This window comes from Centruroides vittatus, unplaced genomic scaffold (assembly GCF_030686945.1).
Source record: "Centruroides vittatus isolate TY-2023 unplaced genomic scaffold, ASM3068694v2 scaffold_450, whole genome shotgun sequence".
Lineage (NCBI taxonomy): Eukaryota > Metazoa > Arthropoda > Arachnida > Scorpiones > Buthidae > Centruroides > Centruroides vittatus.
The window spans coordinates 3,003,607-3,025,955 of record NW_027122709.1 but is presented as its reverse complement, the minus strand read 5'-3'; the positions used below and the strand labels follow the sequence as shown (position 1 = coordinate 3,025,955).

General features: G+C 31.8%; 1 protein-coding gene across 8 annotated transcripts in view; it reads left to right on the top strand.

The window, feature by feature from the left end:
• LOC136989252 (RNA binding protein fox-1 homolog 3-like) overlaps window positions 1–22,349 on the top strand; it is a 204,400-nt gene that overhangs the window by 119,197 nt on the left and 62,854 nt on the right. For all 8 annotated transcript variants that reach the window (XM_067287372.1, XM_067287371.1, XM_067287373.1 and 5 more), the window contains exons 3-4: window positions 3,969–4,139; window positions 14,871–14,924. In XM_067287372.1, coding sequence (XP_067143473.1) covers window positions 3,969–4,139; window positions 14,871–14,924 — 225 coding nt within the window. The remainder of the gene's footprint in view (window positions 1–3,968; window positions 4,140–14,870; window positions 14,925–22,349) is intronic.

Below are 22,349 nucleotides of genomic sequence, written 5' to 3'. Positions count from 1 at the left end.
TCGAACAGAAAGTCCATCGGTACCTTTCGGTTTACTTGCTGACATCTTATCAAGTTGCAAGTAAACAGATCTGTCTTTTCACTTGAGATGACAAACAACTTTTTCTACCAGGATGTTTTTTAGTGGCCCCATAAATCCATGTTTTATAGCAGTGGCAACAACACATTGAGAACAGCTAATTGCAGTAGCAGTTTTCCTCTGGATTGCTCCAATGCCATGAAGTCTTCAAATTTGTCTACTTTCTGGTTCTTAGTTGGTTTCAACATGTAATAATTATTGAGAGAACCAAGTAATGTATCTCTTCATATGCTCTATGTAAAGTTACAGATGTTTTAATTATCCATTCATATATTAAATGTTTATTTTAATTTATTCTGACTGATGTTCTAACATTTTTATTGGAACAACATGGCTTATAACTGTTATAACCATCTAAATCAGTGATGGCAAACCTTTTTCTGCAGGTGGTCAAAATTGAATTCAAAATATATTAACTCCAAACTGCAGGTCAAATATTTAATTTGAGTAACTAAAAATAACAAACTCTATTCTTATCTTTATACTTTATAATAGAAACAAATATCTTTCTCCCCTATGTTTTACATTAGCAGGGCCCTTGTTAACATAGCACCAGATAGTAGAGCAGTCTGTTTAACCAAATGTAGTGTGCTGTGTCAACAGCAATTTTAGAGTGATGGTCTACATAAGAGGACACTATTCTAAGGAAGACATAAGGGTCTGTCACTGTTTGGAGCACATAGCAGCAAGGCTCTCTACACTATGATATACGTTATGTAGAGATTTGGTAGAATCTTACATTATTATTTTCTAATAAATGGACAATCAAAAGATTTCTTATACTGTATAATCATAATGAACAGATTTTATTGGACACATATGGGAAGTAATTTCATATTGAAAAAATATCATAAAATATATATGAACAAATATTTCAATACCATCGAGAGGGAGAGCTGGGAATTTTTCTCGGGCCTGGAGAAAATTTAGGTGCCTGTATTGGTTCCTGTACTCTATAATTCTTTTTGTGTTAATAAAAATAAGTCTATTAGCAAAAAGCAAAGAAACAAAGATTTTGTTAAGAAATGAAATGCATTAAATGGCTAAAGGAACTCACTAAGAGGCAAAACAAGTTTGCTTTATCTCTGGGCCCCACACAAGTTCTTGACAGCCCCGAGTATAGATCATAACAACTAGGTTCTCATCTCAAATGGCAAGGCAACCCGGTTTCGGAGATCACGTGACTTTACTTTTTACACTATACTGTTTCATTAGAGAGCTTTCAGAAATTTAGGAGCAAGGATGTTTGTATCTTTTCAGCTAGGTCACATTACTTTCACTTCTTCCCAGAGATGTATGTCTGGAAAGAAATGAAAGTAATGTAACCAGTAAATATACAGGTTATTCAATAGAATGATAAAATTACTTAAATGGGAACCAATATTTAAATACAGTAAAATTATGTTAAGTAAATTTTAACATTTCTAACAAGGAGATGGCCAGACATTTGGCTCTCCAATTCAAACGAAACTTGTAGCCCTAAACACAAATAGTTCCTTGTCCAAATAATAGGACCCACTTCTCGATCGTTTTCAAAAAACAGGCCTCTGAAAATTGAGTGCTTAGTTTATAAGTATTTGCAAGTTTCACTTATGCACTCAGCTACCACAATTACAAGGATAAAACACTAGGTACAGGAACTAAATGATATAGGTTTGAACTGTTGCAATTTTAGTATATTTTTATATGTAACAAAATTATTTTATTATTACACTGTTTCTTTTCACTAAACAGGAAATATCTTGTGTTATTAGCTTTAAATAATAATAATAATGTTAAAGATACGGTAAAATAATAAAATAATTTCGTTACATGTAAAAAAAATACTAAAATTGCAACAGCTCAAACCTGTATTGTCTAATTCCTGTGTCTAGTGTCTTATCCTTGTAATTGTGATAGCCGAGTGCATAAGTAAAACTTCCAAAGACTTATTTTCGGAGGCCCATTTTTTGGAAATGCTTGAAAAGTTGGTCCTATTATTTGGACAAAGAACAATTTGTGTTTAGAACTATGTGCTCACTAAGTTTCATTCAAATCAGTGTGGCAAATGTCTCCTTGTAAGTCAGGGGCAAATTCTCCAAGCTTACTTAGCTCAGAGAATTTTTCAGTCAAAATTTTGACTGTCAATATACTTTTTATATCAGAACAAATAAGCCAATAATAATTTATTCTAATGTGTAAACTCTTTTATCATTTGTGTTTGCTTTTACATTGACAGCTAGCAGATAGCATTTTAAGTCAGTGCGATGCTTGTGGAAACTCGATCGCTTGCTCGTGTGGCGGTTTGCTGCAGCAAACGAGTGCACGCGCACGACATCATTTGAAGCATTTAACACGGCCAGATTGTATCGAAAGTTTGCGGTACCCAGTCGGCATACACATATTGTGTACAGGGCAGATCTACGCAGGGACTAATAGGGCTCAAGTCCCGGGCCCCCCGTGTAAGGGCCCACAAAAATTGAATTATCATAAATTTTTAATACTTTTCATTATAATATATTTCATATATTTCACGTGTAGATATAATGGGCTTCATAATAGTCCATGTTTTTATTCACACCAAATAACGTTTCTGCCTATTGTTTAGTGCTAGAGATAGGCCTATTATTCTTATAAATTTCAGCATGCTCAAAAATTTTGGCCAGGATTCACCCCTGTTGTAAGTGTATTCTAAGTTACACAGAGATCTTAAGACACAACAAAGTGAAGACGATCAAATACTACAATCCCCTGGACAATCCTGTTACTTTGTTTAAGGGAGCATGACACAGTTATCCTAAAGGTGCTCTCTTAAATGGACTCAGCTGTTTTCATACATTGTGTATTGAACTTTAAAGTGAATTATATATTTATTGGAGTACATTAATGTGAATCAAAACTTTTATAATTTTAAAATAACCATTATTTTACAAAGCTTGCCATACATACCAATGTTTCACAAACTTTTTTTTATCTAATAAAAAGGAAGTTGCCAGTAAAAAGATTAAATAATAGAAATTTGTCATATCAGTTTTAACCATTTAAGAGAATAATGTGATGCTTGCTTGGTTCATTTTTATCTTTGGTTATCTTATCTTGGTTCAGTGGCATAGTGAACATAACTGGCGCTCGGTGCACGACACTTGCCCCCTCCCCCTCCAGAAACACATATAGTTTGTCTTGGAGACCAGTTGGGCACCCCTCGCTACGCCACTGTCTTGGTTATCTTTTTTATCTTATCTTGGTTCAATAACATATTTTATTATTTTTGAAATTTTCTTCTTGACCCACAAAATTTTTCTTCCCTTTGAAAGTCACAACCCATAATTCACATATCTCGATGTATACAATTTTATACCATTTAATGATTTTCTACTTGAATAACAAAATAATTTTGATAGAAAGTAAAACAAGAATGGATTCAAAATTGTTATTTCAGTTTAAAGAATAATGATCTTTTATATTATAAATCTTATTACAGAGTTTTCATGTTAACTGGTATTGTTTTCATAAACTTCATGCAATCCAGTTGTTGATAAGTTTTTGAATCTCTTATCACAATTATTAAACAATACCCTGTGGAATCTATTTTATTTTATCACGAATAAATGATTTAATTTAAAATTATTTCTTATTTTTAAACAATTCTTACCGAAGGATGTTATACATAAATTTTCATAGACATGTTTTAAATAACCTCTTTATTCTCTTTTTCATCAAGAGAAAAAATTTTTCTTCTTATTTTAATGATTTATTATATATAGAAATTTAACTAGAAGTTTATAAGTATTAATAAAAGAAATATAAATATTTTCAATGTAATATGAAGTGTTCTGTATAAATAAATATACGATAAATCATTTCGTGGTTTTATTTAATCTAAGGAACTAATTATAATTTTAATTTAACAGCAAACGGATTTAGAACCAGAAATTAATATCAGTACCGGAACACAAGGACAAGCAAGCACACAGACGACAGCTGCCGTCACGGAGGTTTCCAAATCAAATCAGCCGAAACGTCTCCACGTCAGTAACATACCTTTTCGTTTCAGAGATCCAGATTTAAGACAACTTTTTGGGGTTAGTTTTCTTTACTTTTTATCAATCTCTAATTACATTTTCTTATTAGGCATATATATAGATTCATAAACCCTAAAATATTAAACTGAAAAAACTGAAACCATATTTGAAAAATTTTTCATATACAAACATTTTCTTAATTATAACTACCTCTTAACCTTTTACCGGTGTGTAATCCCTTTTCGTCCAAACTCGTAACACAAATAGGTGTATACAAACGTCGGTACCTTTTACACACCGGTAAAATGTTAAGAGGTAGTTATTATTATTTTCTGGTGTTGAGATGGAGTTTAGTAGTAATTTTCTTAATTTGTATTTTGTTATGTATGAAGAGATTGTCAAAATTAATAGTGTCTGTTGTTAATTCTGTTAGCTGCTTTCTGTTAGCTAAACTTCTGAGAAAAATTATAAATTTGTGAACAAATTAAAACCCAGTTGTGGCTATGCAATTACCTTGGACATATATCCTTACGTTGCATGCAAGAGTTTCAGTCAAACCTAACACACATTTGATTCAACATAACATTACAAACTTTTATTCAAGGTATTATTAAGCACAGTGTATATGACCTCTGTAGAATGTGTCAATTAGGACAAAGAAAAACAACATTTACATTTACAGTCTTTATTCCACACTATGTGAATTTTTTGTTCTCAGTCAGTTATGTGATATACAAACGGTATATTCGGGATGTAGTAAGAACAAAGCAAAGACATGTGATTGGTCAACATAAAATAGAACTACACAATTGGTCAACACTCGCCCAAAAACAGACTTCAACAATTATTCAAAATGTGTTTATTTCTTTAAAAGAATTGCAATAGCTAACGAATCAACGAAATTTACAAGTTTTGGATTAAACATTGTTACAAACACAACTATTTCTTTTGCATCATACTGATCGGTATTATGTTGAAATATATTCTCTATTCCTCTCTATATACACAGAATTAAACAATTATTAGTACAGGTATACCATGAGTTATGTCGTTCTCGATTATATGTCGTTTGTCAAAAAAGTATATGGACAAATAAAAATCAAGTTTAAGTCATTTTATTCGACTTTACATCCGTCTGCCACAAATATTGAAGTTGTAATATCACTAGAAAAGCGTTAAAAGCACATAAAATCATATTAAAATATGTACATTTACAGTAAATGTTAATATAATCACAAATCCTAGAGAACAAAATATGAAAACATCTGTGTTTCTGTGTCGTAGTCTTATTTAGCGGTCTTTACGTGCTCATTATTGGCGTTTTCCACCATAGTTTCGACTTACGTCGTTTTTCGACTTTCGTTGCCTCTCCTGGAACCAATTACCGACATAAGGTGAGGTATACCTGTAACAATACAGTAAAAATAAATAAATAGGCCCTCTTAGTTACTATCAGTTATTTGTTAAGTGTAATTACAAAATATTTTCAGAACGTCTTATACTTTTTGAATTGCAATATGAATAAAAATAAGTTTATAAATGATTATGATGATACACACACAGACAATCGTACTATGGGCTCTGAAGTCATCCCTTGTCGGCACCACAAGTAACCAGTACGTTTATATCTAAATTAATAGTTCCGGAAGTGAAGATCAGATAGAGATCCAGGTAGTGCAAATTGGCAATGCATCTGCAGATTTGAGTTCCACCTCAGGCAAATTCTTTTCTTCTGCAAAATTCTAAATTAAAAATTAATTTATTGTAATAATTAAACTTAGCATGAGATGGTAGCATAATCACCAGCCTCTAGACAAATTAGTTTCTAATCATTAACTTAACCATATAACAGCCCAATAATTTGGCACTTTGTTTTAAACTATGAAAGAATAAAATTGAACCAATCATTTCATTAAGTTCAAGCATTTGCAAATTATTTCAATTGTAAATTATGTTTTATATCTTTTATTTCCATTCATTGGATGGCTACAGATTGGCAGAAATAGGGATTGCAATACCAGGATCCCAGTCAATTTTTTCCAACATTTGAATACCAGTATTACAGTAGCAGAACAATTTCAGACTTGTTAGAGGTAGAATAAAGTTTAGTATTAACTAAACTTTATTCTACCTCTAATCTCAAATAGATTAAACTGTAAACATTAGATGTAAAAATATTTTAATGATGGAAGATTAATTATCAGCACCAAGCTATCAATACATTATATCACAAAAATTTGTTGTTATTAAACCATGGTTTCCAAAATGGACACTACTGCCACCTAGAGGGAGTGAATAAACATAGGAGGGCAAAGAGAAACAACAGGTGGGGGTGCTGGAGTCAGGGTCCTGACTGAATGGTGACCATAGATGAGGGTTGGGGGGTCACTGACCACCTTTCCCTTTCCTCTGTTAAAACGGGTAAGAAGAAACAATGTACAGTAAGGACACAAAGTGTGAGGTTCACAGAAAAGTTTTTCTAAGAATACAGTAGACCCCCGTATAACACAGTAGATGCGTTCCGTGTTGTACGAGTCACTTAAATACGTGAGCCAATCACAGCCCGGCACGTGTGGAGTTTAGGGGGTACGGCTGTTTGAAAGGTTTTCTTCCATAAAATTAATCAATTCTAGACTAATTTGACTCAACATTTCCAAATCACGTATAATTTTAGGGAATAATCCATATAAACTATGCTATAAACAAAAAATTGTAGGATTACTTACCGAGCGTGTACCGTTCGACGACGCCATTGCTTAAGCTCGTTTTCGTCGCAGAGCGGCTCGTCGAACGGTGGGCACGTGTTTCCCGATAAGTTATTTTTCTGCAAAAAATTTGCCGAACTTTGGAGACATCATTAATATAATTTTTATGGCCGTTAAATAATAAATGGTTTTTAGTAGGTCCGCTGCTCGTTTAAACTCAACAGTTTGTGCAATGTCTGCTATTGGTCCAGATTTGATTAATCCTGTCGCGACACGAGTCGGCGATGACGTTTTACCATGTTATAGGAGTCTCTTTTAGCTAATTATACGAACATGATTGCAATTTTATACGAACCCGTGTTATAGGGGGGGTCTACTGTATTTCCAAACCTTTCTTATACAAGGAAAAACAGATTTAAGGTTACATTGGATATAAGTTTATGGAACCAAAAAGGGCAGTGACTTAAAAAGGTTTGGGAATCACTGTAATAAATAGTTGCTTCAATGTCAAAATACACTAAATGAGAGCAAACAGGAAAATAACACTGAATAAAGAAATTGCTTGCTTAATTGATTTTAATTGATTAACTAAAATTGATAATTCAGTGTTATTTACATTTAGAAACAAATAGTAATTACGGATCAGTACTTGTATTTAAAGAGCACAGGAAAGGAAATGATAAAAATTCTGTATTGTTTTATTATTTGTTAAAGATAAATAATTTTTCTTAAATCCATATTAATGCTGCTAATATAAATGACAATAAAAATGAACCAAGGCCAAGTCAATCTAAACAAGCAATCTCAGAATCAATCCTTAATAACAAACTATTTAAAAAGTGATGGGGAGGAATTTTTATCAGAAATTCTAGCTTGAATGACTGCTCGAGACAAACCTTTACTGATATCGACAGACATACTAATTGCTAGACATATTTCCAAATCTGCACAATAAAAATTATGGTATTTTTAATATACTGTGTGAATAATTAAATTATATCTAAATTGAAGGCTGAAAGTAGTAGTTTTAGTTTAATATTTGATGAATGGACTTCTGTTGGAAATTGGCACTACTTAAATATAAATGTCCATTCCAGCAATGGTAACTTTTATAATAAAGGATTAATTTGTGTACATGGAAGTATGTTGGCAGAAAAGCATATAGAGCTAATTGATAAGAAATTAGCAAGTTATGACCTCCACTTTTCTACCATTTGCCAAAAAATGTAAAATAGTTATAAAAGTCCTCTAGCGGTAGCCAGCAAATAAAATTAATAATTTTATTTAATGTAATTATTAATTTTATTTGCTGGCTACCGCTAGAGGACTTTTATAACTATTTTACGTTTTTCGGCGAATGGTAGCCTACAAAGAAAGGTCGACTTCTCCAATGGAATTGTTATTGCCTCAAACAGCACGTGAAAGGACAAAAAATGGATTAAGACTCATCTATGTATGTATAGTCAAAAAGAAATATATGTTTTTTTGTAAATTACTAAGAAAGATATTTCTTCTTCAAAAAATGAGATAAGGTATTTGAATTTAAAATTTGTGTATAATTATTTTTAACTATCCAATCCTCAAATAAAGAAACCAGCAAGGTTGAGGCCAAAATTTTAAATGCAAAAACGTGTACGTCGGACATTCGGCACTGCTAACCCGTAAGCGTAGAAGTTTGACAGTGGCGTTTGGAATGTCGAGTACGATTCCACTGACTTTGCAAACACCATTGTCAAACTTCTAGTCTAACGGGAAAGTGGCGCCGAACGTCCGACGTACACGTTTTCCCGTCTAAAACTTCGACCTCGACCTCACTACCAAAAGAACTTTTTTTTGGCAGTAAACTCAATTTGCACAAAAATATGTATGCACTTAAAATTCTTGATAATTCTGGTCACATTTCATCAAGAATGAACAGATGCTATGTTGCTAAATTGCAATTCTTAAAATTATGGATGATCTTATTATTTATATTTTTAGCAAAAAACACAAATACTACTGTTATTTTTAATTGAGTATGGATATATATAAGGGTTGAACAAAATAATTCGAGCATCCTCCATTTTACACAGTCAAATTGAACTCTTCCTGAAATATGTCCCATAACAGGTACTACCCTTTTCCTCATTTGCATAGCTTATATCACTGTCAATAAACTTCATTGCTTTAGCTGTTGAAAAAGCTATTTGCTTGTTTTGGGTCATGACTATGTCAGACCTAACAGACCTCCAAAGGGAAATGATTGTTGGTGCATGCCCAGTAGGGGCTTCTGCGACCCGAGTTGCCGAGTCGGGTGTAGTAAGATCTAAGTGTTATGTTGATCAGATCTTAGTATGCAAAGACAGACAAAATGTCTGTTGACAGAACCAGCTGTGGTCAAAAGTCAACACTGGATACAAGGAACAGAAGAGTACTTTGTTGAATTGCAATGAGAAAACAAAACAACAGCATAAATTATTGCAGAATTGGCTGCAAGTGCAACGGTACCAGTATCAGTGAAAACCATCTGACGTCGACGGCAATGGAGATAATATCAATGGCAGGGCTGCAATAGTCAAATCTTTGTTGACATCACAAAACATCAAACAGGTGTGCAGTGGTGTAAAGAGTACAAAACCTGGATACCGGAGACATGGAAACTTGATATCAATCAACTTTTGCTGTTTTTTCCACTTCTGATCACGTTTAAATCTGGAGATCACTGGTTGAAACTTACAATCTTGACTGCTTTAAACTCACTGTCAAGCATGGCAGAGGTTTCTGTACCATTTGATTGCAATATCATTCAACTTGTTGGACCCAATAGTTATTCTCAAAGGTAAAGTAACAGCCAGAGATATCTGCATGTTCTGAGTAACCAACTCCAATCCATAATAGAAACTTTGTTTCCAGATGGTGATGCAATTTTTCAGGATGACGATGCTCTTATCCATATTGCTGGACATATTCAGTTTCTTGGTCCTTGAACCAAGATAAAAGTTAAGCATCCCTGGCCACCCAGTCACCAGATTTGATTATTATTAAGCCTGCATGAGATATTCTTGAGAAAAAGGGTAGGAGTAGATTTCTATCACCTTCTTCTGTCAAGGAATTAACATCGGTATTGGTTGAAGAATGGTACAAAATTGGCATGAATGTTGTTCATGATTTATATTTATCTACTCCTCAAAGTACTTCAGCTGTATTATCTGCAAAAGGAGTCCTATTCCTTATTAATAAACAAACAGTGATCTTTCATTAATGTTTGAATTATTTTGTTAACCCCTGCAGGTTTTTATTTCATAAAATAAGAAAAAATTAATAAATTCCACTAAAATTTATTTATTAATTTAATACCATATCTTGGTTTTGAAAAATTACAATACCATAATACTGAGATTCATTTTTTGATTCAATATTGCAATCCCTAGGCAGAAAATTTTATTACGGGCAGTTAAATAAATAAATACAATTGAATAATCTATTGCTTTTAGCCCCTAATGACATTTTATTTAAAGTCTGTACTTGAACATGAAGGATTATCACACTGGTGAACAGGTTAGATTGTAAAAAATTATCATTAAAGATTTTGTATTCAGGTCTTGCTCTCTACAACAATATATAACACATTGAATACTTAAAATGCATTTTGGACTGTATGTCCCTCTTGGATGGTACTATCTCTTCAACACCTGCCAGGTGATATTTCCATTTCAGGTGTTGCAGAGACAGTACCATCCAATGCTTTTGTACCCTTCACCCAACATCCTAGGAACCCATCTTCTGTACAAGTCTTTATTAATGATGGTATGCACAATGCCAAAACACAACTCAGATCTATGCTTATGCTGAAAATGGTTCTTTGGTAGTCACTTTGCAAGCAACATCTCCACTGTGAATGAGCTTATTCAGTTTGGATGGAGATTGGGAGTCCTTGCCTTGGCACATTTGAAGCATGCAATGCCATTTTTCTCTAAATACATTATATTGAAGAATGAATTCTAAATGCAAGGTTTTCTGCTGTAAAAAAAAAAAACACAGCCACTTACAGTGCCACAATATTTTGAAATTGAATTTATGTGAAGCCATAACATTTAAAGTGCCAGAATGAAAGTCATGTGACTTTTGTAACCTAAAACGTTACGGTTTATATTTACATCATTACAAATTTTCTGGAATATCATAATCTAGTGAGTTTTTTACCATTTTATTGTAAAATTAAAATAAAAAACACTTTTTATAGTGAATGAATTCATCTCTCCTGAAAAGTTTGGTTTTTGGCATTTACAACATTATGACATTGCATGCTTCATTTATGACTTTGGTCTTGCCACAACACTGATACATATTTCTGTGGTCAGGAGCATTCTTACCATATGTCAAAACAAGTTTTGTGCAGTGTGGTTGGGTTACAGAAAAACCAAATTACATTTCTCTGTTCTTCAAGCATGTAGTTAGAATTGCTGCCAACATTTTGGAATTTATTGTGCAGCTTGTATTGGTTGTAGGGTGGTACAACTAATGAACAAAGGAGAGTAAGGTTAGAGGTTTCAAGGTTTATTTAATTATTATATTGAATGGCTACCCAGTGAAAAACATTTTTCACTATTTATTAAACTTCTCTTGTAAGTAAAGAATAACTTTTTATAATCAGCAATCTTTAATCCAGCAAATGATAAACATTTTTGGCAATATTTAATTTATAAGCCATGTTTGGGTTTGAAATATAGAACAAAAAATAGGGTACCAAAAATTTTTCAAAACAATTCTGAAAAAATTAAATTCCTTTTGTAAATTTGTTGAATGGTATTACTGAGAAGACAAGCAGATGCTGTCAGGCTACGTTCAATTGCTTGCTGAACATGCGCAATGCTATCGGCAGATGACAATGGCCTACCAGAAAATTGTTCATCCACTGTACTTCCTGTTCTCTGAATATTCATCATCATATCAACAAATTCCACTCCTGTAGGACCTGTTTTCCAAAATTTCTGTGTAAACTTGGTTCTAATGGTTTCATATGATAATCCTCATAAATGTGCCTCACCAATAGCTATTTTTTCTTTCCGTGTCAACATTCTTACACAGAAAACAAACATTAGTTACATTTTTACCAAACAAGGATCAAAATACAGCATGTCTATAAAGTACAATAAGAGGCAAATTTTTTAAATTCTTAAAGAATTTTCATGATAAAAATCTCACAAAAGTTGCAATTTTTCCCTAATATAAATGATAGATAAAATTCAAATTAAGGATTGCTTTGGCATGTCAGTTTGGGTGAACACTAAATTTGAATTATCAATATTAAAATGAATACTGTTTGTCCGAAAGTATTGGTTTGTTTGGAAAGTTCATAGCAATTTTTTAAGAGAAGTAAAAGAAATTGTTTTAAAACTAAAAATATACTTTTATTCCATTATGTATGCACCATTGTTCTTAATGACATGTTGCCATCTATGGGGGAGCTTCATGATACCCTCTTCGTAGAACTTTCCAGTTTTTCCCACGAAAAACTGATCCACGTGGTTTTTGCAAGCTTCCAAAGCATCAAAGTTTTTATCACAAAGGGAATTTTGCAGAGAACGGAACAAATGGTAGTCCAACAGGGCAAGGTCGGGTGAGTAAGGGGGTGGGGTAAAACATCCCAGCCTAGTTCCAATAATTTTTGGCGTGTTTGTAAAGACGTGTGCAGTTTGGCATTATCTTGGTGAAACACAATGCCTTTTCTATTGGCCAGTTCTGGACGTTTTTCTTTAATTGCCATGTTCAGCTTATCCAATTGGGAACAATACTTATCAGAATCAATTGTTTGATTCTGTGGAAGCAGTTCGTAGTACACGATTCCTTTCTAATCCACCAGACGGTGAGCATGAGCTTCTTTAGATGAAGACCGACCTTTGGAGTTTTTAATGAATGGTGGTTCATTTTTCTTACCCCATGATTGTTTTTGATGTTGTTATAAATGATCCACTTTTCATCACCTGTCACTAAACGCTTCAGAAAAGGGTCATTTTTATTTTGTCTTTCAAGAGAATCACAAATAGAGATGCAATCCAGTAAGTTCTTTTCCATTAAGTCGTGAGGTATCCAAATGTCATAACGATTCACGTATCCGAGCTTCTTTAGATGTTGAAATACAGTACTGTTTGATGACTTCACTACGTCTGCAATCTCTCGAGTTGTGTAACGAGGGTTTTCATCCAATAATGCTTTGATCTGGCCTTCTTCGATAACGGGAGGTCTTCCCGAGCAAGGAGCATCTTCAAGGCTGAAATTACCCGTTTTAAATTTTGCAAACTTTCGAACAGTTGATTCTGCTACAGCACTCCCACCATAAACATCACATATCTTTTTTGCTGTTTGTACAGCATTTTTGCCTTTACGAAAAAAGAAAAGAAACAAGTGTCGATAATGCATGTCGTTTGCATCGATTTTTGTAACGAGACAAATTAAACGCTATTTGAATAATCTTAATGGTTTTTTGTAACAGATGTGTCTCAAGGTCGTTTATCATAATATTCATTGGTTTGTGCAATTCTAGTCATTTTCTCATCAGTCAGTGTCTCAACCGTCAGCTATCAAAAATTGCTACGAACTTTCCGAACAACCCAATACATTATAATTCAATTACGTTATACTGTTGTTTCATTTAATATATTCTATCTTCTTTATTAACTTAAAAAGGAGACAATTCCACCCTAATAATGAAGTTCTTGATGATAATGCATAATACATGTTCCACCTTATTAACTAAAGTTTGTTTCCACAAACAAAATTAAATTAGCAACTGGCTAAAGAACACAAAGAGTTAGTTTAATCAGTCTTCAATTTTTGAAAATGAATAAAGTAATATTGTTTAAGACAAATATGAATTTTAAAATTCTTATTCTCCTAAATAGTTTTTTTCCCTGCTATTTTAAACATAACTTCACTATAGCATACACCAATAAAAGTACAGTTTGTCAACAAGATCATTATCTTATTGACATACTGTCCATTACCATTTTAATTTGGCACTAATGAAGTAAAAAATTTATAATCTAATGAAAACATTGCAAGTATTTAAAAAATTCAATCACATTTCTGAATTCTTTTAAGCTATTATCTCAAAATATGCAAAAACCATAATTATTATAATGTAATTATTATTTATTGATTGAAAGTTGATATTGATAAGCATTTTTTATTTTAAAATTTACTTGTTTGTTTCTACTTTTATCACAATCATCATTACCTTAGATTGAAGCTGTGTGTTGATATAAATGGTATTTTCAGTAAAATCTGTTATTTTCTGTTATAATAGAAAGATTTGGTATTTGCAATTTTGAATGACTAGTAGTATTATTAGAAAATTTGTGAAAAGTTAAATATTTATTAAGTTTATTTTTTTAGCCCTCATCAAACTTAATTCCTGGCTATCACTGATTTACGTATTTTAAACATTATTAATTGTTATAGAAAAATTCCAGAGTCAAAATTTTATCGACAACATTTTTATAGAAGCAATGTTTTCTTTTTCGGCTAAACACTACTACATAATGTTTCGAACAATTAAAAGTTTGTTTGTATACAGATTGTCCCAGAGATAATAGCGAGGTCGAGGCCCAAGTTTTCGACGCGAAAACGTGTACGTCGGACGTTCGGCGCCGCTTTCCCGCGAGCCTAGAAGTTTGGCAACGGCCTTTGGAATGCCGAGCACGATTCCGTCGACTTTCCAAATGCCATTGCCAAACTTCTAAGCTTACGGGAAAGCGGCACAGAATGTCCGACGTACACGTTTTCGCATCGAAAACTTTGGCCTCGATCTTGCTAATGTCCTTGTGTTGTTAATTATTAACACCATTAATTGTAGAAGTATTTAGAGGAAACAATCAACTTGGGGCGAGACTTAAACTTCTGCAAATTGGAAGTTGCATTCCCAGGAATAAGTGTAGTCCAAAGTAACTCAGTAAAAATCTGACAATATGCCATTCTATAATTTGAGTGTAGATCTCTAGATAAAGTTACTAAAGTTGTCATCATATCATTAACTCATTATTCAATAATTGTTCCATTAAACTTTAAACAATTAGTCAAGTACTGATTATTTTGTATCGTGTTTCAGCAATTCGGTCCAATATTAGACGTGGAAATTATCTTTAACGAAAGGGGTTCGAAGGTATGTATTTGTAATTTAGTAGAAAATTATTTATTTCATTTTTGATAAACAATTTTTAAAAATAATAATTCACTCGCTATTTTTTTAAGTGAAAAATTAAATTTTTTTTAATTTCATAATTTTTTTAAATAATATAATAACTGGCATGAAATGTTTTATTTTATATTATAAATATATTTAATTATGAAAAAATATAACTGCAAAATTAATAAATATATATTTTTTTACTATTAATATGTATTTTACTATAATATGCTTTAACCAATTTTACTTTTTTAATATTATATTTTTCTATACATTGTTATTATCATTGTATGATTGTTTTTAAATAAAGCAGAACTCTGATATAAACATTATAAGCTACATGAAATAATTTATAGATTCCAGTCAATTCTCAAGCTTACATATATAATTGGAAAGATTATTATAGAGCTATTACCAGACATGAATAGAATAAAAATTACTCCTTTGCCTTTTCAATCTTAGTTACGTTGCATATTGAGATGGTCTTTGAAATGATGCAGATAATATGTATAAATTTATTCCATCTTGATAGAGGAAAGATAAACTGAAATCTCATATCAATGAAAATAGAATATTCATTGTTTCTCATAAAACATTAAAATTTTTGGCTTGGTTTAATTCATTTTAATGTTCTGCTGGAATGTTGATTAGACCACTGTTAAAGAATATATAGAGAATTGACAATAAAATCAAGTTGGTGCTTTAAATATTAAAAAAAAAAGAGACAGACAAAATGAAATAAAACTTTTTCTCTTCTGTATGATGAAAATAAAACCATATTTTGAGCCCAAAAATATCACTGTAGTTTTAGGGCTGAATAAAATCTAGGTCTACTTCTTACCAAACTTGATCTAAGAACCATTTTTATAATTTTTTTTTCCAAGATTCTGTATGAAACTATTTAACAATTATTTTAATTTTTCGAAAGCCACGACTACTCTGTCGTAAGAAACGTATAGTTAACTAAACGGTACGTCAAAAAATATAATATAAATACCTAACGAACGAAAAGGAAAACTGATTTGGTAATAGCCCGTATAGTTGAATAATCAAATTATTTTTTACAATCTTTATTTTCGAGGAGAAAAAAGAATAACTCTACTACCGAACGACATCAGACTGGAACATCTGCAATCTTCTACCGAGATTTCTTTTCCAATTAACAATTTTATAAAGAAAAAGTAATGTGATAGTATTTTTTGTAATGGTAAATTTATTTTAATGATCATTACACTGAAATTACCACAATCTGCATGATGAGATGGATCCTCTAGTTCTTTAAGTTGCATACAGATACTGTATGATTTGGAAGTTTGTGTTTTATAGGATAATTAGAGTTTTCAGTTGTTTTTTGAATGCATTTATTATTCGTTCTCAATGAAGATAAATGGATTTGTACCTGTTTGTACTAAGGAATGTGTTTTTATTAAATCAGTTGGTTGATTAGTTGATCTAAATCATATACATTTTATTCCAGTGAGAGAAATGAGAGAAATCCTGTAGATGTTTTCATATACTAGTCTAATCAAGAACAAGATATTTTTAATTATTGTAGATATTAAATAAAAACATGTACTTGGTCTTATCTGTTTAGAAGTCAAGAATATATATTCCTTATAAATACTTTTGGGATTACTTTTACTCCTATCATCAGAATCTACAACTAAAAAGAAATAATTTATTATTTACTTATACTGAAAATGACAATTAAAATCAAATGGCTCTTTCAGTTTTTATTCTTTTTTAAATCGTTTGTTATTTTGCATATTTAATTAAAATAACTCCATTCTCTAATGTTCCAGTGAAGTAGCTTTCTGCTTCAATATTAACAGTATTCTAAAAAACTATAAAAAACGACATTAGTTGCTTTGTTTAAATTTCCTTCTCGGTCAATCTTTTACGTATTGGATCCACCGAAAAAGTAGTTTGTCGAATTTGTATTTACACGGTGATCAAATGCAGTTATACGACTAAAACAATAACTTTACACCGAATTGTAAAATAAAAACAAATTTTGAATATGTTTTTAAAATAATAGAGTAAAGAAAAAATAAATACATTTACTTTTCTTTTTAATTAATGTAATTAAATATCAGCGTTCTGCTCTAATTTATCATTTTGAATTATATATTTATTATAAATTTAACAATTTTATTGATTATTTTATGATGATGATTATAATTTTTTATAATAGCAGTAATAAAAATATCACTGTTGCAAATAATTTTTTCATAGCAGCATTAATAAAATGATTATTAACTTTTACTTCAAAAATTCATATGCATTTTTTAAAAAGTTTCTCTTTCCACCCATCTGTCTAATTGATAAATATATTATCTGATTTAATAATTTCGTTTATCGGAATGATTTCACAATTGATATTTATGTAAATAAGTTAGTAGAATAAAATTATACGGTAAAAGATTCAAACGTTATCGTCGAGTGGGGGGAAAAAGGCAGATATTCGGGAGATTCCTTAGAAAAAAAATTGATTCTTCTGTATGGAAACCTTTTACATAATATGAAAAATAGTTATAATCGTTAATGATTATCTAGCTAAAATATTTAGTGGTAGACATTATGAGTAATGCTAACTTGTGCTTGTGCAAATGACGTTTTTCTTATTTTGAGAAAATAATTAGAATTTTATTTATTTGTAATCACGACGACATTTTGAATTTCTTTTAATGTACCGTACAACTGTTATTATTATTAAATTAACTTTTCGGTAAACAATCGACAGGAAAGAAAGCATTACCGTTGTAATGGAGAACAGCTAGTACAGTACATATAGACAAATCTTAACAAATATCCATAATTTTCTTCAAAGGAATAAGTAAGTAAAGAAAAAAATAGTTGAAAAGATGAGACTTCAGCAAGAAAAGTAGAAAATGCAATAAACTATGAAGAAAAACACACACGGAGAAGTTACGGGAAAACATTTCTCTTGTCGCAATAAGTTGCACGTGAAAAGAGGATCGTGGTCGAATATATTTGTCCTTTGAGAGATTAAAGCTAATCATCATTAAGCTACCAATCTTTCCCCAGACTGAATCAAATACAGGTGTTATTTTTCACAAAGTGGTGATGATTTTTAGACTTTTAGGAATAACTTCTTTCAACATTTTATTAAATTGTCAGTTTTAAAATCATTCCAATAATGGTTTCTTTTTATATTAAACTGTCTTTTAAAATCTAAAGATGATATAAGATTCTCAATTGTGTGATTTTAAAATCAATAAACCATTTTCTCTTTAAATTAAATTTGAAAAACTGTACAGAACTCATTTCTAAACTACCAATGCTATTTCCATAATATAGATCATGCAAATTTATTATAATGAAATCAATATATTTATTAAAATATTATTTTTAATGTAATTATGCCTTAAAGAAGATTTAATATTTAAGGAATAACAATTCAAAATACTGAATGTATGTAAAAATTATTACAATGCATTTGAAAAAAACTTTATAGTTAAAGGATGATTCTGCACTGAAAATAAGAGAAAAGAATTGGAATTTTTATTAACGATTTAAATAGCAATGGGAGATGCATTACAGTTGAGATGTCGAATACTTATTCTGCACGATTTCTACGAACGTAGAATTAATTATATTTATGTCAAAAGATATTAAAAGTTTATGATTAATATAAACAAAAGCCATAGAATATTGTTAATTTAAATTAAAAAAGCACTTTCTTCTTTAAATCAATAAGATTTATACATTGAAAAATATTCACGGAAAGTTTCGAAGCAAACGGCAATTAAAGAATAAAATACATTAATTTTTTTATACACCAATTATGTTAGGAGAAAGTTTTTATGGAAAAGACAAATTATAGACACAAAAAAATAAAACTAAATATGAAAGGTAACAATTCATTAGTTGGCCCTTCATCATTTCTGGAAGTACTCTTGGGAGTAATATATACTTTTGATTAACTTTCTCTATAATTCTCTGTCCCCACTGAATTCAAAACTTTCTTCTAGGACAAATGACACTGATTTAGTAGATATATATTTGTGCATTTAACCGAATCTACATTTTTTTCTTTTTTATGTCAATATAACAAAAACAATTTTGTAACTTTTATATTTTATTATAACTTTAGAATTGAAAAAATTATGTAGAAAAAGTCAAGTGCATTGTTATAATTAATAGAAACAAGAATGTACAAATGTTATTTAAAGTATGTGTGTTACACATTTATACTTTAAATAACATTTCATGACACATATATTTCAATAGAAAAATTTTAATCTTCTATAAGTTTGTGATGTGATTCATCTAAACTATCTGTAAGAGCTAAATTTTAATCATCAATATTACTAATTATATGCACATTCAGTGTATAGGCGTCTCGAGTAATTCATTATCTGTTTGTAAAAAAAATTAAAAACTACCGTTAGCTGGAAATATTTTATTAAAAATGTAGATATTTTTGTGTAAATGCCAGCAAGAGCTTTAATAACTTTCTAGAGATAATTTATCAAAGTAATTCTTTCTATATGAACTGAATTTCATCGATAAAGATAAAATTCTGTCTTCAAATCAATTTTACTTTCTTATCAACACATCTAATTGTACCAAAAATTTCTGACTTACTAGATTTTATCAGTTATTGATAGATTGGTCTGTGGTGAACCTGTCTGAAAGCTAAAATCTAGAACTGCCACCAGGGAGTGAGAGTGAAGAGACAAAAAGAGGGAAGACTAGAAGAGACACCATCATTTTACCATTCTGGATCATGACACCAAACAGCGACACGCATCACCTCATCTGATACATACCAACTCCAACTATAGATGGGATTAAAGAGTACGTGATACATAATGTATGTACAATAGAATTGTATATAAGTCAAATAAAGGCTCCACAATGATGACCTAGACACGATGTCGTCCATTGGAATGGCGACATAACTCCGTCCCGAAACATGTGGAGTCTCAATCCGTCTACATTGCCTAGAAGAAAGGAATTATTCGATCGTCGACACTGTATTCAAATGAGTACTGTATGTCAAACTATTCCGACACCATATATATTTTTCTTCAACTAATTTACGAACTTGCTATGGGGACAGTGTGAACCAGGCTAAGAGACAATGGGAGACATCAGCACAATTCGACTTCCTCCATACAACTTTGGAGATCTTGCCTTGTGGTTTTCCATGTGTGAAAGTACCTTTTTCTTGAATACACCAAAGGGAATCACAGAAATCACTACCAAGTATAATATACCAACACAAATAAACTCAGTCATTCAGCCTTTGTGCCCATCCAAAACAGAATTACAATTATGCATGGAAATTGAACAATTGATCAGATAGGTAGGGTCATTAACTCGTTCCTGCAGCACATCATGGAATCGTCAACGTCACCATACATATAGCAAATTGCAAAAGAAGCCAGAAGTCTGTTGACACCATAGAAAATTCAGCACTAAAGCAAAAAAATGCAGCCCTCATAGTTTTACAAAAAATGAGCAGTGGCGACATGCTCCCTGCCACTTAAATCTCATCGCCTATTCATTCAGGACAAACAGTCAAAAGGTATACAATTCCTTATAGATACTGGATCAGATGTTTCCATCATCCCTACCTCATCTATACCAAAATGAGCACAACCCAATATAACTGTCTGTGACCAATGCATCATCCATTCAGGTGTATGGGCAGTGAACAATAAAACTTGATCTTAATTTTGGAAGGATATTCACCTGGACATTGCTAGAGGGCATAGTTACAATGCCAATAATAAGAGCAGACTATTTGTTTCATTTTGATCTTATGCCCATCTGCAACACAAGTGTTTACATGATAAATTAACCAAACTAAACACACTTTATGAGATGGGAGTCACTTCCATCCACTCAAAGTCATTGAGGGCAACACTGTTTTTCCCACAACTTATTATGCAAGTTTCCCAGCATCACCAGACCTCCACAACCCAAACAACCAGTGAAACACTCTGTGGTCCATTACATAGATACCCTTGGCCCACCAGCAAGTGTGTAACCTCACCAACTGGCCCCTGATTGCTTGAAAATTGCCAAGCAGGAAATACAGCACATGCTAGATCTGGGGCACATCCATCCTTCTAATAGTAACTATGCATCTCCACGCCACTTGATGAGGAAGGAAAATGGAAAATGGTGACTGGTAGGAGAATATAAAGCTCTCAATGCCCAGACAAAAAAGGATAGATACAGCATACCTAATTTAATGGACTTCACGGCAGAGTTGCATGGCATGAAGATTTTCTCCCATATAGACTTAGTGAAGGCATATCATCAGATTCCAATACACCCACCAGATGTGCACAACAAGACAGCCATCAAAACATTATTTGGGTTGTTTGAGAGCACAAGGATGCATTGTGGCAGTAACATTCCAGCATTTTATTGATGAAGTAATAAGAGGCTTAAGAGATATCTATGCTTTCGTAGATGATGTACCGGTGGCATCTAACTCAAAAGAAGAACATAAGGAACATCTAGTGGCCCTTTTCAAGGTTACAAAAAATATGGCCTCAACATCACACTGTCAAAATATGTAATTAGAAATTAGAAACAGGAATTAGCAGGAAATTAGCAGGAACGTACAAAAGCACGATGTAATAAGAATAAACAGGATAATTCTATCATCTAACATTAAATTTGTTAATTATAGAGCATAGTGGTAATACTGCTGATGAGGGGCATGCTAGCCCGAAACACGTGTAAAATGTGTACGGATATTGCTACTACAGGTGATAAAATAAAGAAATTTTCCTGAATTAACTCTCATTACTGTGCCAATACACCAGTACAAGGTCCTATTAATAAATAACATCCACTAGACGACTTTAAATAATAATGTCAAAATATGTGTTTGGTATCACTTCCATTCAATTTCTTGGGTTTCAGGTATCAGGAGAGGGAATTGCTCCTTTGACAGATTGTGTGGAAGCAATACTGAAATTTCCATAACCAATCACACTCACACAACTACATAATTTTTAGGATTATTTAATTTTTACAGGTGCTTCATACCCAGAGCTGCTCACATCCTGGTCCTATTAATCCAATTATTGAAGGACATGACAGGAGAAAATCCCATCACAGAAATTCTAAGACAAAAGAGAAAACAACACAAGCATTCATTCTGGCAAAAGACACACTACTAAATCATTCCATTCCAGGTGCACCCCTTATTCTTTTGGGTTGCTGCTTCAGATTTTGCAATAGGAGGAACATTGATGCAGTGGAACAACATATGAAAACCAATAGCATTCATTTCCATGAAACTAACAGCACTACAACAGAAATGGTCCACATACGAAAGAGAACTGTTGGCCATCTATGCTTCAGCGTGAAGGCTGACAGTTTATAATATTCATGGATCAAAAGCCATTA